The sequence below is a fragment of the Brachycentrus maculatus genome, unplaced genomic scaffold (genome assembly GCF_059751285.1).
Source record: "Brachycentrus maculatus isolate JH-2025_06_01 unplaced genomic scaffold, ASM5975128v1 h1tg000087l, whole genome shotgun sequence".
Classification (NCBI taxonomy): Eukaryota; Metazoa; Arthropoda; class Insecta; order Trichoptera; family Brachycentridae; genus Brachycentrus; species Brachycentrus maculatus.
This window is the reverse complement of record NW_028280841.1, coordinates 948313-966440: the sequence shown is the minus strand read 5'-3', so window position 1 is coordinate 966440 and position 18128 is coordinate 948313. Positions and strand designations below refer to the sequence as shown.

The 18128-nt window shown below is 36.3% G+C and overlaps 2 protein-coding genes across 2 annotated transcripts in view; one reads left to right on the top strand and one right to left on the bottom strand.

Moving 5' to 3' along the window:
- Positions 1-483: 483 nt before the first annotated feature.
- The window catches only part of LOC148310797 (ubiquinone biosynthesis monooxygenase COQ6, mitochondrial-like), a 66238-nt gene continuing 48593 nt past the window's right edge, over positions 484-18128 (bottom strand). The window contains exons 4-9 of the mRNA XM_088257769.1: positions 7363-7470; positions 6007-6177; positions 4563-4744; positions 3308-3423; positions 2063-2229; positions 484-1457 (exon numbers count right to left, since the gene is read on the bottom strand). Coding sequence (XP_088113895.1) covers positions 1428-1457; positions 2063-2229; positions 3308-3423; positions 4563-4744; positions 6007-6177; positions 7363-7470 — 774 coding nt within the window. The 3' untranslated portion in view covers positions 484-1427. The remainder of the gene's footprint in view (positions 1458-2062; positions 2230-3307; positions 3424-4562; positions 4745-6006; positions 6178-7362; positions 7471-18128) is intronic.
- The window catches only part of LOC148310798 (transient receptor potential channel pyrexia-like), a 46577-nt gene continuing 39590 nt past the window's right edge, over positions 11142-18128 (top strand). The window contains exon 1 of the mRNA XM_088257767.1: positions 11142-11384. The gene's annotated coding sequence lies outside the window, so the exon portion shown is untranslated. The remainder of the gene's footprint in view (positions 11385-18128) is intronic.

Below are 18128 nucleotides of genomic sequence, written 5' to 3'. Positions count from 1 at the left end.
ATAATAAATAATAAAACCCTTATCCGCACCCAAATGGTGCATAGGGCACTGTGTCATATAAACGCAGTGTTATCTTGATCGTTTACACATGAAGGAAAGGTGATCAGCCCTCCGCTTCAGGTACCAGTCCATGGTAATTTTGAATAAATATTACAGTGAAAAAATCACTAATATTTATTTTACCCCCCTTGGGAATCGAACCCGGGACCTCCAGAGCGGTAGCCGAGCGTGCTGACCATTACACTACGGAGGCGGACAAACACTGATTAGTATACTTAAATCTATCGTCATCAAAAAGACTTACTTGGTAGACCTAATTGATTTTCATATTTAAAATATGAATTTAAATATATTCATTGCTTCACGAGCATTGTGAAAGTAAACAGATTAGAAATATGTGCTTTGTATTTCCTTTCTTTACCATTTAACCAGTCCGCGCCACAGCAACGCGTGGTCGGGTTTAGTTAGTCTTAAATAAAAGGCATTTTAATTTCATAATTTTTTTAATTATTAAAGTTTCCTTGAATACCATAAATCAACAAATAATACACATCACTTAAAATTACTTAAAGAAATATACAACCTTATCAAAGATATTTGAAACATGTAACATACCAATAGAATGGCGAACAAGAGTAACTGTGCCCATATTCAAAGAAGGTGATAAGAGAGACCCTGGAAACTACCGAGTCATAAACTCTTCTTAGCTGTGCTCTAAAACTACAACCACCATTGTCAGAAATAAATTGCAAAGACAAATCACCAATAGAGAAGAACAACAGGGGTTTAGAAAAAACAGATCTTCAACAGACGCCATCTTTGTTGTTAGCCAAATAGTTGAAAAAGCAATAGAGTTCAATAAGACAGCTTACCTCTGCTTTGTAGATCTTACCAAAGCATTCAATTGAATCAGATTAAAGGATGTCATTAAAATTCTCGATGAAAAAGAAATACCCTCTAATTTTGTGAAACTTATAAAAGATCTAAACACCAACAGCTACACAAGGATCAAAGCAGATGGCGAACTCACAAGTTCAGTTCCCACTCCAGTCGGAATCAGACAAGGAGACAGCCTCAGCCCATTTATTTTCAATTTGATTATGGATAAATTGATAGAAGAGGTTGCCAATATGAACCCGAGTTACCGACTGGGCGGGAAAAGAATCGGCAATATCTGCTACGCTGATGATGCCCTCATTATAGCAGAATCCGAAGACGACCTCCATGCTCTATGCTTCTCAAGCTCCACTTATGGGATTGAGGCAAGAGCAGATACTTCCAGAACAAAATCTCGACTTCGAACCTCCGAGATGAAGACTCTACGATCCTTAACTGGCGAGTTTCCTTGAATAACATAAATCAACAAATAATACACATCACTTAAAAATATTAACATTTACATAGCTACGTTGGAGCTCCATACTGAATTATCCCATGGCGTGACTCATGATAGCTTTCTGAAACAAACCAAAACATCCATTCATTAAAATTATGGGATGAAGAATGTTTGTAAAGACAGAATGGTGTGGAGTTCTATTCTCTTTGGCCACCCTTGCAGAAAGCGGGGTGATGGTTAGCTAGTTAGTTAGTTAGATGATACTATGATACTAAAGATGTCTGAAGACCAATAAAACTGCTTCTCTCATAATACTGGCCTTCAGACATCAATTCGTAATGTATTGCTACAGATGTCCGAAGTCCAATAAAACTGCTTCTCACATAATACTTGGCCTTCAGACATCAATTCGTAATGTATTGCTACAGATGTCTGAAGTCCAATAAAACTACTTCTCTTATAATATTGGCCTTCAGACATCAATTCGGAATGTATTGCTACAGATGTCTGAAGTCCAATAAAACTACTTCTCTTATAATATTGGCCTTCAGACATATATTCAGAATGTATTGCTACAGATATCAGAAGTCCAATAAAACTGCGTCTTTTATAATACTGGCCTTCAGACATCAATTCGGAATGTATAGCTATAGTTGTCTGAAGTCCAATAAAATTGCTTCTCTCATAACATTGGCCTCCAGACGTCTATCCGGAATGTATGCTCACCTTGAGGGGAGTGAGCGCGTGTGTGATCTGGAGTCCCAAGCTCCTGAGCAGGACTACGGGAGTGTTGTCATGCGAGTAGAGCTTCTGTAGGCTGTCTATGACCACGGCGGTCGGAAACACGTGGCGCTGGCGTTGAGTCTCGTACCTCAATAACTGACTTTTGTCACCTGCCAATGTAAATAAATACAAATGGTGCATCAAATCGAAATACATTGTTTGTGGGAAACGCTTAAAAGCAAGCGTCTTTTACATACTACTGGGAGAGAGCGGGAGATGCTTATAAGCGTTCTATTTGCTTACTTTTACTAAAGAACCAAAAACAGACTAGTAATATTGGTCAAAACGTTTGATACCTTATTTAGCTGTTTGCAATCAGAGGGTAGATAGTGCTTGAATATAAAGTATAATAAATCAAAAATTATAATATACTGTTGTATTAATTAAGCAACTGGTTTACATTATAATACATATTTATGAAAATTACAAATTGATGATAATGAGAAAGGCAATGGAAGAAGGTAGAGGGAAAACTAAGGGATGAGGTTTGATGGACAGTTAGGATTCTAATGATAGTAATATCTCAGATAGTGACTTTTCTTAAAAGTTATCAGAGAAGGTGCATTTTTTACATGGAAAGGAATGTTAACTCTTACCACTCTGTAGGCCAGACAATCTGGCCCGTATGATTCTAGTAGGCAGCTCCGTGGGCCACAATGTCTGGCCCGGCGCAGGTATAAGTTGAATCATTGATTTCTCTATCACCCTATATATATGTATATATATGCTACCAAAAAATATTTCCGATGAATGGGGTTTATCATCGCAACATATTGAATCAACCAACATTTCTTCAATAAAACTTTCTATTACTCAGATATAATCTAGGAAAAACAGATTATCATTTTGGGTGATAGAATATTTGTCATACGCTAATATTTTTTTGGGACAGTCAGTCGTTATCCTTCATTTATGACGTTTCTACAAGGATACCCATTTTTTTCGTTTTGTGGAGCTATTATATTTCAAAATTTTTTGATAGTTACACTTTCAATTTCAGTTATAAAACGAATGGTCATACGAATTGCCAGACAGTGTCCCGAAATTCCAGACAGGAACCAAAATATTTATTTTAATGGTAGAAAAACGTCACATTTTTTTGATCACAGTAGCTGATCAGTTATGAGAAAAAATGGTCAGAGTGGAAAAGGTTAAACATAATAAAAAAAAAATTATACTAAAAATTACCGAGTTGGCTGCCCGAGTAGACTGCGTCAGCCAAGATATGGACCAGATCCACCACGTCTCCGAATCCCAGGTTCACTCCCTGCCCTGCTAGAGGATGCACGCGATGGGCGGCATCTCTGAAATGGTGACTCATTTTAAACAATGTCCTTGTAAAAAAACAGTAAATATAATTTATATTATTTTTTGACATCTCATCAAAGATGAAGAAGAATATGGAAGTCTGGGCATTTACGGGGCTGACGACCGTCATAGGCTGGTTTAAGTGATCACTTTACACACGTGTAACATTTATCAATTCTATCCATTATTGACTACTCAAATTCTTGGAAGTTCTATATAAAAGAACCAATTTAGAAACCTTGTTCTTGAATCACTAGAACTTCACTAGAGACATCTATTGGTGAGATGTAAAGAAGCTTTTTACTAAGCAGAAACTCTTATATTAGTATGAGAGGTCCGAATCATGGATTACAATCACACACATGAGAAACGCCAGAAAATACCATTTTCATTTTTATTATTTAAGCTTAAAATTTGACCAGATAATTTATTTGTCAAAAAATAATATGAAAATAACTCCTGTAATTGGAGATTATTTTGTGAATAAGTATTTGGACACACTCAAAATGTTGTAAATATAATTTAGTTTCATGAACAGAATATTCACATACAAGTAAGATCAACGTGGAATGATTTGAAGAGCTTCATAGCTGCCGATTGGGTGACAGACTAACCGTCTCTCTTTGCAAATTCTTTTACACATCGGTGAGGGTGACTTCAAGAGGAAAATGTGGAGGTGCTCACAAAAAGTTACATTTCCAATATTGCACAAAACAATCCTTTAAATGCAAATCTGTTCTGTTTACTGTATTCTATCGAAATCTTAATTAAAGTTGCAACAAAACATGACCAATCCCGTTAAACCAATATGAATTCATTAAATCGCACCAAAACGTAACCAGTATAGAGAAAAATGGAGTGCATCAAAGAGTGGATCTGGTTTTTCCAGATTTAGTCTAGCATAGACATGGCACTTTATATCTTATTATAATTTAATTATAACGTCGACCGGTTTCGAAACGAACAGCTTCTTCCCCAAGGCTAATTAATCCTAAACACTATCGACAGGCATTGTGGCGCAGTTGGGTAGACCCACGACTGCAAAGCTGACGTTGCGGATTCGATTCCCACCAATTTTGCGTAAATTTTTCTCCATTCTGCTGCTTTTATGCTCCATGTTTCAGAATCGACTTACCCAATCAGAGCTACGGCAGGCCCCACGTACCGGCTGGCGTGGCCAAAGCCCAGTGGGAAGGCTGCCCGCTGGTGGGCCTCCTGCAGCCGCGGGGGCACCTGGCGGGGCCCGGGCTTCCCCACCAGGGCCTCCAGGGCCCCCATGGCCGAGTCCACAAGCCGGCTGCGAGGATATGTCTTCTGCTGCAAGGAGAGAAGGCTATTGTTGAAGAGTTGCATTGTGTGATTAATGAATGTTAGTTTATATTCAAACCCGTAGATGGAAGCATCTGTAGCTTTTCGAAACTAATTGTTACAATATAATACTCAAGTGGTAAAAGACAAGTGTTTTATTTATAATTTGATTTATTATTTATTTATTTCATCATAAACATAAAATTACAATAGTGTGCCCTCACAGAGTTTTTCCATGCGAAGGCACATTTAACAAAATTTATTAAAATATTATGGACATGGCTGGATGATGCGATTTATTTCAGATCTACCCATTATCCACATATGAATAGAATAGAATTTTAAACTTTCACTGGGGTGCATTTTTTAAGAGAATTTTAAAACTTCACCGAGGTGCATTCGTTAAATCCGGGGTAAATTCGCAAAGGTCCAGTTATTTGCGCCTGTACCAGGTACAGGCAAATTTGCAAAGGCTCGCTTTTTTTGCCCGTATGTGGTACGGGCAAATTGGGCAAAGGGTTAAGTGGTTAACACATTGACTGCCACGGCAATTTTCAGAATTCCGGGCTAAAAAGCTGATTTCATTTAATCTTCTTCTTCTTATTTTTCTAGCACTAAGTCCTGTCACTCTCCGGTCCACTCCTGGGAGGTGGAAGACCAGCTATCCCTCCATCGTTTAGATGGTCTTCCTGGGGGCCTGATCCCGCTTATGCTGCTGTCCGCTGCTATCCTCACCACTCCATCCCGTCTCGCTCTTCCCACATAATTTCTCCAGAAACGTTTTCTTTCTCTTCCCCATCGCACAACATCTTCAACGTCGCAGATTTTTCTTATTTCTGAGTTTTTAACTGTCGTGAAGTGTTAGGCCTGGAATGGGTCTTAGAGTCTTCATTTCGGATGTCCTAAGAAGGCTTTTTGATTGATTTGATCATATTATATTAGTAAAAACTCTAATTATAGTACATTATTATATTTTCTGTTCATTTATTAGTAAGTTTTCTGTTCATGTAAGCCAGTATTGATTTTTCGTTCTCTTCCCAGAAGCCATGTATCCATATTAGCACTGATATACTAGAAATTTTATTGTAGCTGCAGAAATATGGCAAGTAAACACAGTAGAAGATAACTCCTAGTCGGCGTCCTAGCAAAGAACGCAATCCTAGAGTTATCTCGTAGTTGCCAGTCAATGTGTTAAGAAAGCATGCTTATTTAATGATTTAACGAGGTGGATTTAGAATGCCCATGTATCAAATGAGGAGTTGTGTTCATACCAGGGCATGGGTCAGAGCGTCGATGAAGTCCTGGGGAGGCAGCTGCAGCAGGTCCTTGGCTTGGCGGGGGCTCGTGGTCCACACGAGGGAGCTGTGGCGGGGGCCCAGGGGGAGCAGCGCCACGGGCCCCGCGGGCAGGAAGCGCTGCCAGGCCGTCGTGTTCTCCGTATCCTGGAACATTGTATAATCATTGCAGTTAGCAAAAACAATTACATCATAACTCAAATCTCTTTCCAATTAACACACTGTTTGCGGGAAACACTTAAAAGCGTCTTTTACATACTGTTGGTAGAGAGCAGGACACGCTCCAACCCTTGTTTGCACCCAATAATGCATAGGGCGCTGTATTGTATTGACGCAGTGTTTTCTCGATTGTTAATTAAGTGAAGGCTAGGTGATCATTCCTGCGCTTCAGGCACCAGGCCAGGGTACTATTAAATAAATATTAGAGTGTAAAATAAGTAACATTTATTTTTACCCCCCACCGAACCTGGGACCTTCAGCACGGTAGCTAAACGCGCTAACGATTACACCATGGAGGCAGAGGCACCACTTGACAAAAATGTGTTAAGATACACACACTAGAAGTCAAATTATAAGCAAAAAATAAAAATCATGTTTTCAGTTGTCTCCCAGTATGTAAAATAATTTGGTAAGGATTTTTGCATACATTGAAAAAGGTCACTACTAAAATGAAAAGTATACTTGAATCAACCATAGATACTGTCGCTAACTCCACATGAAGTGACATGAATTATATCATATATCGTAGTCATACAGGAGAAAGTGACCAAGTGCATTTTTTACAAAAACGTGATCATTGTCTATTTGATATCTTACTAGCTTAATATTGCCCTGGAAAAAATCCCAAAGGATTTTAAACTTGGAAGTATAATATATTGATTTGTAAAAAATGACTAACTGCGTTGATGTTTATTTTCTCGCCAAGCAAAAGTGACTTATGGTGGAGACTGACCGGAGCATTTCGTCGTAACGTAACACGTTACGATGCGAGCATTCAGGCAGTCAGTACACCGAGCCGGCCGCTCCGTCCATAGTTTCGGATGCTCGGTGATGCTCGCCGCGAGCGATGTTACGACGTTATGTTACGACGAAATGCTCTGGTCAGTCTCCACCTTTAGATGGCCCTCCTGAACATTTTACATTTTGTCAGTTGGTCACTTTCTCCTGTACGACTACGATATATGAGTTAAAATTTTTTTAGTTTAAAGTGCGGGTCCTACAGGAAGGTTGGAGCCCATGTATCTGATCCGGCATGCGGGCTTCAATGTCGACAAGGTTAGAGCTGCCGCAGAGCTAGGAGAGGGGAGATGAAGAAAGGAACAGAAAGTGTACCTCTGCCAGTTGTAGGGTGGCCACCACTCCCATCTGGTCGTACTGCCAGGAGATGTACTGGACGCCCATCTTGCCTCTGACCTTGGAGTTGGCTCCGTCTGCTCCAAGCTGGAAACCACACAATAAGGGTTATTTAATTATAAATGCATAATAATAATAAATGTTTTGGATAATTCATATACAGTCAAACTTCTATCTATCGTTTTTAAAAGGACCTATAGAAATGAACTATGAATACTATAAAAATGAACTATGAACTACTATTATATCTTTTCTTATATAACATTAAACCACGAGTGTAAGTCCCTTTCCAAGCACAAGAGCACAGACTCTTTTATGGAGAGGCACAGCGAATCGAAATATAAAAGTTCTCCATATGTATAAATGATTCAAATGTATTATGTTATAAATAAAAATGTAAATATATTAAATGAATAAAAAAAAAAAAAAATAAAAAATAATTTTATTTATTCGGGAATTGTACAGCTTACATATAAAAAATGACATAATAAACAATGGTTACATTAACAAAAATAAACATTACATTACATTAACAAAAAATAGTTATGTTAAAAAAAAAGCCAATTAAACAATTCCACATTTATGTTATAAAACTATTAAAAACATTCAGAGATTAAACAAAAAAAAGGGTATTATATAAAATAATAGATTTAGCAGGAAGGAGAGGGAAAGGAGAGGAATTAACAAGGGTGGTTAAAGGATTTTGTTTTCTAGGTAAGAAGTTTTTATAAATATACGCAAACATGAAGTTTTAATGATCGAGATAACACTGCGTTTATACGATGCAGTGCCCAATGCAATTGCTCAATAATAGCATGCTTTTGTGCCAATAATAAGCATGTGTTCTTCTCCGTCTTAATCCTCATTGCTGAGGGTTGTGACCCTTGCAGAAGCAATGACTCTTCTCCAGTTATCCCTTGACTGCGCTGCACGTAACGCTCCAACCACTGAGGTGCCTGCTGCTGCCTTAATTTGATCGGTCCATCGTGTGGGGAATCTTCCTCTCCCTCTCTTTCCCTCCAGGCTACCGATCACAACTAGTCGTTCCAGGCTATCCTCGTTGCCACGCGCAACGTGTCCAAAGAACTGGAGAATCCATCGGGTACAGATATTGGCCAGAGACAAGCCATCCAAGCGTAGTTCCTGGCGAATGGACTCATTGGTGCGTCTAGCTGTCCATGGAATTCGAAGCATGCGCCTCCAACACCACATTTCGAAGGCATCAATTTTTCTCCTTTCTGCTGCTTTTATAGTCCATGTTTCAGCAGCATAGAGAAAAATGGAGTGGACCAAGCTCCTGACAAGCTTCATCTTGGTGTTGTTACTCACACCCCGGTCTTTCCAGATTTTGTCTAGCTTAGACATGGCACTTTTGGCGATGGCGATACGACGTCTAATCTCTCCTTCACAAGTTCCTTCATTGCTGATTTGAGATCCAAGGAACTGGAACTCGTTTATTATCTCTAAACCTTCCAGTGAGTTCCCGAGATCACCAAACTTCTTAGATCGATCTATGATCATGATCTTGGTCTTGCTTTGGTTAATCTCTAGTCCCAGTGCCTTGCTCTCAATCTCTACTCGTTTAAGGAGATCTACCATCTCTTTTGGGTCTTTGGCCAAAAGTGTTGTGTCGTCCGCATATCGTATATTGGACAGCTTTACGCCACCAATGGACACTCCTCCATTCCATTTGTAGAGAGCCCTGCGCATGATGTATTCCCCATAGATGTTAAACAGGTCAGGGGTCATGTTAAGCATGTGTATCTAGACCTAAAGACAGAAGAAAACTGTAATGGAAAAAAATACCTAGAATGATAAGTTTGTGTACCTTTTTTATATTATTATTTACGTAGGTACGTGTTGTCTCTCGAGACTATATTAAGGTGGTTCTTTATTGCGAAATGCTGTTCAAGAAAAACCAGTATTTCACATACTAAAAGTACGTCACTGGCATGTTCTAATATCTGTGGAAGCCAGACATGTCTAACCCATAATACAATGTAATAAAAAAAATACAAGTAAAATTGACGGGTTGGACATTTAAGTCTGTCTCTATAGTGTGATGGTTAGCGCATTTGGTCACTGTGCTGGTGGGTCCAGGTTCGATTCCCAGATGGGTCAAAATAAATTCTAGTATATATCATTATTAGAAAAATAAATATAAGAGTGAATAAATATTTATTTTTGTCGCCTCCATAGTGTAATGGTCAGCACGCTCGGCTACTGTTCTGGAGATCGATTCCCAGGGGAGGTCAAATAAATATAAGTGATTTTTTTTCACTCTAATATACATTCAATATTACCCTGGACTGGTACGTGAAGCGGAAGGCTGATCACCTTTCCTTTGTGTATTTACGATCAAGATAACACTGCGTTTATATGATGCAGTGCCCTATGCACCATTGGGGTGCGAAATAATAAGAAGACTAATGATAAATAAATAAATAATAGTTGGAACCCGCAAGCGTATCACACAAGCTGCTGGGATGTCTAGTGGAAAACAAAGATTTCACTTTTGGTCCATATTTTTTTTGTGAGTTATACACGTCTGGCTCCGATCCACACACACAAATGCATACAAGGCAAGGTCAATCAATGTGTGTGCAGGTATGTCGTCCCAATACAAGGAAATTCTGTGAATTAATTAGACTAATATGACTCGGTGAGGATTTAAATGAAAAAAAAACACTTAATAAAAACAAATAACGAAATTTAATTAAGTTTTAAATTGAAGATACACGTAAATTAAATGCGTTAAAAGAATGACGTCAACCCTTTAAAGCTCTAACGGTAGAATTCTTAAAAAAAAAAAAAAATTAATGCAACTAAAAACCGACGACTGTAGCAAACGTATTGCTTAAGGGCGTAATCTCAAATATAAAATTCAGTACGCGGACGGCTGCGCAAGAAGCAACGTGTGTTTTAAATAGGGTAAATATTGAATAAATATCAGTGTAAAATCACTAATATTTATTTTAACTCCCCCCCCCTCAGGGAATCGAACCCGGGACCTCCAGCACGTTAGCCGAGCGCGCTAACCGTTACACCACGGGGGCGGACACCAGTCTGATAACCTCGAAGCCCTGCCACTGGTCAAATATGTAAAAAACAATATGAGTACATGAAACCCTTATCCGCACCCCAATGGTGCATAGGGCACTGCATCATATAAACGCAGTGTTATCTTGATCATTAACACATGAAGGAAAGGTGATCAGCCCTCCGCTTCAGGTACCAGTCCAGGGTAATATTGAATAAATATTAGAGTGAAAAAATCACTTATATTTATTCGACCCTCCCTGGGAATCGAACCCGGGACCTCCAGTACGGTAGCCGAGCGTGCTGACCATTACACTACGGAGGCGGAGGCGGCACTAGTTGTTATTAATTTTGTATATTGCACAACAAAGCATTGTTGACTTTGTGGTATGGTAATATAACACTATATTTTGTGTGTGTGTGTGCGTGTGTGATGTTGATTCCAGTAGGAACTTACATACAACGCAGAGAAGCATAGTTTTTATAGATCCTGAGAGGACAATGTGCTCACCATTCGCCTTTTCAACACTTAATGGCCCTCCTGAACATTTTGCGTTTTGTTACTTGGTCACTTTCTCCTGTACAACTACAATATGTTCGACGATAAAGAACCACATTTTAAAAGTGGGAAAATCCCAATATTTTTTCATGTGGGTAAGAACGGGTTAAGAGACGCCGAATGTAAACTGGTGGGAAATCTCGTTTGACCATTCCGCCGTACATTATAATAGCCAGCGCGCGGGAACGGACGTGCGGATTCGATCTAAAATCGCTCCAACACGAATTCCGACCGCTAAAAATTGCCGAAGCGACACGTTTCGCCGACAAAGTGCCGAGTATTGCCGACAAAGTGCCGAGTATTGTCAGCAAAGTGCCGAATATTGCCGACAAAGTGCCAAGTATTACTGATAAAGTGCCAAGTAATACCGATAAAGTGTTAGGTATTGTCATCAAAGTGCTAAGTATTGTCATCAAAGTGCTAAGTATTGCCTGCAAAGTGCCAAGTATTACCGATAAAGTGCTAAATTTTGCCAACAAAGTACCAAAATTAGTAAATATACTAGATACAATAATTGGTCAACATTGAGAAAGTGCGTGAGATAAGATTTTATTTTTCTTCTTATTCTGGCCGTATCAAATGGTGCATAGGGCACAGTATCAGATAAACTTAGTATCAGATATATCTATATTATTCTTCTTCTAGCCAATATCTGCACCCAATGGTGCATAGGGCACTGCATCGCATTCACGCAGTGTTATCATGATCGTTACTCACATGAAGGGAAGGTGATCAGTCCTGCGCTTCAGGTACCAGTTCGGGGTAATATTAAATAAATATTAGAGCGAGAAATCACTAATATTTATTCAGACCCCTCCTGGGAATCGGACCTGGGGTTTCCAACACGGTAGCTAAACGCGATAACCATTGCACTACGCGGGCCAAATAAAAAAAAATTGAGTGTTAATGTATGGAATTGAAGCATGCATTTGACATAAGAAGGATGAAAGTAGACTGAATGCATACGTTCTCTCAGACGAATGCGTGGCATAACGATATATGATAGATGTTCAAGTGGTGAAATAGGGAATGAATGCCTTGATAATCATTACTGTTAAAATTAAGAATGGTATATTGAGATGGTTTGTACATGTGAATCGAATGAGTGAGGCGAATGTAATTGGAAGTAGGAGCAGAGAAAGACCGAGCAAAACTTGGCATGATCAATTATTTGAAAGCAGTCAGGTCAGGAGTTCGAATAATCGGCGGGTATGTATGATGAGATGCACGAATCCGAAGAGGCGAAGAATATTTGCGAAGACAGATTGGTGTAGCGTTCTATACTCTCTGCCTACCCCTGCGGGGAAGCGGCTACATGGTTAGCCAGTTACTTATGTTGAATTAGATCTAGTTATTTTTTTAAAATCTTTGTTGCGTATAAAACTGACCCGCCGTCTTTAAATAAATAATTTGTAAACATATCATCGCACAACACGTGTTTTCATGAATGATTTTAAAGTGTAAGATTATTATGTTGACTGCGTCGAAACACGCGTCATAATACAGTATAATAAGTAACGGTAATAATGATTAATTATTGATAGTTAAGCTTTTAAATTCTTAAGAGGTTAGTCGAGATTTGCGGACTTTCAAAGTTGGGAATAGAAACTCTTGGTTTTCATTCGGACCCATCCATTAAAAAAAAACTTATATGGGTATTGAATCAATCATGCAAAGTTTTTCACGATAAAAGATAAAAATGATTACTAATGCTTTCAATTGTCCCTATCACTGTCAGCGGGGTATGTAAGTTAATGGTAACTAGCGTGTACAGTCCACCAGCATGTTCTAACGGCCAGTGTGACAGCGTTAGGAAGGTCAGTAACCCTACTAGGAAATTACCCGCACCGACAGGCCAACCTCCCTCTATACCCATCCCCAAACCCAAGTCGTAAGGAGGAATACCAAGCAACCTGAGCTACGAAAGCGATCCTACCAAACATTTTCGTTTTATTTATTTAATATAGTTACAAGGGTTTTTTAAATATAATTTAATTAATTTTCTAAGAATTTCTACTTTACAATATTAAAATTAATTATGCTGTTCTCTCCAATAAAGAGACTAAGCTCTTGTGCTTGGAGAGGGACTTACACTTTATTATTTATTGTTTATGTTTGTTGGTGATATAATTTTTAAAAAAATATTTTTATACTGCGATTTTTTCTTCGATTAACGTCTATAAAATTCATTTAATTTATTTTTTAGCTATTTAGTATCTTCAATTTTTTGTATATCTGTAGGAAAGTTATTGAAGTTTTTATATTAGTTCCCAAATATTTAAGTTCTGTTGGAATTGTTTGGTATTGCATTTTGGTATTGTAAAGTTATTTTCGTATCTCGAAGATGAACTTGTCTTTAGATTCAAGTATTTTCACCCTTAAATAGCTGAAGAATTGCTGATTTAAAAAAAAAAGGTTTTCTACTTTTGGGAAATTTGTTGGATAGGTTTTTTCTTCTTTTCAAAATGACTTTAATGATTGTTGTCTGAATTGTTTTGATAGGGTTCAAGGCGTTATTCCCATCCGACGATGCCATGTAAATAGTGAAATGGCATAGTACACTCTTTTTGAGTTTTTTTATGCCTAAAATGTGTCTTAGCCCAGTAGATAATTTCCTAAACCATCTTTTCCCAAAGACTTGCAGACTGAGAAGAAGCAGTTGTCTCTCTAGGCTGGGAGTGTTGGACAACAAATCCAATGTTTGTTGATCTGGAAGGTCGAAAATACTTCCATCTGACGGCTGTCATATCGCTCACTCCTTTCAAGAGCGTCATAATAAAATAAAAACTTGATTTTTCAGAAGAAAGTTTTTAAAGTTTAAAAATATAATACAATGTATTAAAAATAAATATCCAGCCATTTACTGAACTTTTTACTGTGCAACAGATCTTTTTAGGTAAAACCTTAAGGTTTTATCTCCATTTGAAAAATATTTAGTATATTTAAAAATATATTTAAACAATACCTTTTCTTCAAAATGCAAAAACAACACTTTCTGCCCTGTAGCGAGTAAATACTGAGTTAAAAATATGCCGCTTTTGCTGGGATATAGTACATTTTCTGGGCATTACAAAAACATGCACAACTGAAAATTGACGATTTTTGATTTATGACGTTCTTGAAAGGAGTGAGCGATATGCGGATAACGCCTTTCCGTATTGACTACAATATATCAGAGTATTAACTGCTCCATAATCATGTATTTCGAGATGATCCATAACCAAGCGAGCAGGTGTTGTGCGATGATATGTTTACAAACTATTTATTTAAAGACGGCGGGTCAGTTCTATACAACGCGAAAACTATCAAGAAAAAAACTAAAGAACTGACTCAGCATAATTAACCATCACGCCGCTTCCGCAGGGATAGGCAGAGATAATAAATGAAGACTTTTTGTTGTCTTTATTTAGTTGTATGTATTATAAATTTCGTTCAACATTTTGTTTAAATTTACCATTATTTTAATCCAAATTCCACGTTTATCTATTTTAGTATTAAGCAGTGTTAAAATTATTTTATATAACTACGCCAATGTTTATATATGGCATATACCTATATCATATTTTTTTATATTTTTTAAAATATTATTTTAAAGAATTTATCATTTTCCATTTATTTCTTACGGGAAAAATGCGTTTAGTATACGTCCTATTTGGTATAAGTCTCATGATCTGGAACGGATACCGAGGTTCCACTGTATGCGTATTAAATATATTTATATAAATACACATATCGCTCACTCCTTTCAAGAATGTCATAAATAAAAAATTGTCAATTTTCAGTTGTGCCTGTTTTCGGAGTGCCCAGAAAATGTACTATATCCCAGCAAAAAAGGCATATTTTAAACTTAATATTTACCCGCTACAGGGCAGAAGGGGTTGTTTTGCATTTTGAAGATAAGGTATTGTTTAATTATTTTTTGAAAAATACTTAATATTTTTCAAATGCAGAAAAAACCTTCAGGTTTTACCTAAAACGATCTGTTGCACAGTAAAAAGTTCAATAAGTGGCTTGATATTTATTTTTAATACATTGTATTATATTTTTAAACTTTAAAACCGTTCTCCTGAAAAATCTTGTTTTTTGATATATGACATTGTTGAAAGGAGTGAGCGATATGTACATTTAACAAATAAATGTTTCCATGAAAAAAATTATGAAAAAAGTAATCGGGCACAGAATGGTTACCTGTGTAATCTGAGGTAGAATCACAGTTGAAGGAGTGAAGAGAGCGTATGTAGGTGAAATAAAACAGATTCGAAGTAAACACATCTTAAACTAAAATAAACAAGTTTCTAATAATATCATAACACTCCATTGTACTGGCCCCCAGCTTGCCAGAACGCCCATTCAACTGAACTTCTAGTACACACCACACAGACCACATTCAATAAGGGAAATTTTAGTTCAAATATTCAGAAATCTCATAAATAAATAAAAAAAATAAACATTTATTTGTTATTTAAATAAATAATTTAATTAAACGTACAATTTTAGTCAGAAAAAGAAGCAGAGGAAGTCCGAGAAAAACTTGGCACGATCGGGTATGTCAAATACTTGAAAGCGGTAAGGAGTCGAAATAATTGGCGGATATGTATGAGGAGATGCATGAACGTGGAAGAGGCGAAGAATGTTTGCAAAAACAGAGTGGTGTGGCGTTCTATTCTCTCTGCCTTATGTGTCTTGTCGGTGGAGTTTTTTTTTACATATATTTTATTTATTTAAAATAATATATTAACTATTTTAACAATACACCCAAAAAAAATAAAGATTTTTTTTTTTAACAATTTTCATAGTATTAACTCTTGTTCCCATTCCTTTACTTTGCCTTTGTTCCATATTTTAGTTTGAGATCGATAGATCTTACCTCGATCAGAATTGATTCGGCAGTCACTTTGTGGTATATCATATTTTGATTTTAATTTTACTTGGTAAATACCACTTTTTCTTAAAATCCATAGTGACACATCTTTCGATGCAAATAAAATACAATTCCTTTATTGTTAAAAATCATTGTTGAAAAAAATTATAGAATAGACGTAATATCGCGTCAAATATAATATTTCGTATATTTTTTATTTCATATTTAAAAAAAAAATATATATTTGGCAGTCACCCAGTAAAAGGATGTTGCTGACAGTGTCAAGTCTTATTTTTATTTACAAACAAAAAATAAAAAAATAGTTTTAGTTTTGTGCTGACATTTCATGGACTTTTATATAGTAAAATAACAACTATATTATTTATTGATTCGGCATTAACTTTGTGGAATGACATCGGTTATTTTATTAAAATTAAACACTTGAATGTACCACTTTACTGAGTTTTATTTATATATACGACTAGTTTCAAAAACTTACAGATGCTTGATGATGAAAATACAGACCTGAATGATGGAAGTTTAACTTCTGAAACATGTAGTCTATAATAAAACTCAAGTGGTAAAAAACGAAGTGTTTTCTTTAATCATTGTAAATAAAACTCATTAAAGTGGTATATTCAAGTATTTAATTAAAAAAAACTATATAGTTTTTTCCACATAAATATGAATAAATTTATGTGGAAAAAACTACACAGTTGTTATTTTATTAGTTTTAATGCGTTTATCGTCCACTATTAATTCACTGTAAAAACCGGTAAAACGTGATCACATTTTGTGGTTTTAAATGACGAGATTGGGTTTATTTTAAACCGCTGCGCGTTGAATTTAAAACCTGAGTTTAAAAATACCACTGGGTCATTCTACAAAAGTGATTAACGATTATTATTAGCGTAACAAACGACAGACAAAAACGTAGCCCTGTTATGTCACGCGTGTTCGACTGACATTGAACTACAATTTATCGTAATTTTTAATATTAGTATCGCGTAAATTCAGAGACAAGAACGATGCACAATCTTTTTCTTCCTGGCTACATCCCAAATTATCGTCTTTGTAGACTGTTGGGGTCAGCTCTCCTCGTCCTCAGTTTGTAGATCCTTCTATCCTGGACAACGTCACCTAGGCCATGCCTTCAAATCATGTTGTCCCTCTATAACATCCATGCATTTTTGGGTCTTCATTTAGGTGTCTTTCGAGGAATATCCAAAAAGGTGAATAACAATTATCTGGATGATGATATAGACCAATAGACCAATAGATATATGATATAGATATAGACCAATAGACCTGAATGATGGAAGTTTAACTTCTGAAACATGTAGTCTATAATAAAACTCAAGTGGTAAAAACGAAGTGTTTTCTTTAATCATTGTAACATGTTTTACCACAAAGTTAATGCCGAAACAATAAATAAAATAACAATTACCTGTATTATTTTTTGACATCTCATCAAAGATGAAGAAGAATATGAAAGTCTGGGCATTTACGGGGCTGACGACCGTCATAGGCTGGTTTGAACCAATCAATAATGAAACCAATAATGAAAATTAACTCCTGCGATTGGAGATAATCCAGATTTTGTGAACAAGTATTTGGACACACTCAAAATGTTGTAAACAATTATCTAATTGTACTAAAAAACACAATTTTTTCAAAGGTTTCTTTGATGAAGGAAAGCATAGAGAAATGTTAGAAATATAGAGTTTTAAACAAATTTCTACTTTTGTCATTGGAAATTTCGTCAGGGGTAACGATACGCAGCTGCGTTTACATTCAATTTATGCACTTGGAATACGAAATGACGATAATTTAATAGAATAACGATCATGATAACTAGGTGAAGGTTGGATACAAGAGGTGAGGAATGGCCCAATCTCTTTTATGCACTTATTATTACAATTCAAGTTCATCATTAAATACACTTCACGACTACCAGTTTCGGAATAACCATTCCCTCGCTAGGTCAACTATTGACCATATTTGACCTGATATCATTATTCCGAAAACGGCAGTCGTGAAGTAGAGCTTTTAAGTAGTTTTACACAAAGTGAACGATAAATGATGAGGAAGTATATATATATATATATATATATATATATATATATATATATATATATATATATATATATATATATATATATATATATATATATATATATATATATATATATATATATATATATATATATATATATATATATATATATATATATATATATATATATATATATATATATATATATATATATATATATATATATATAT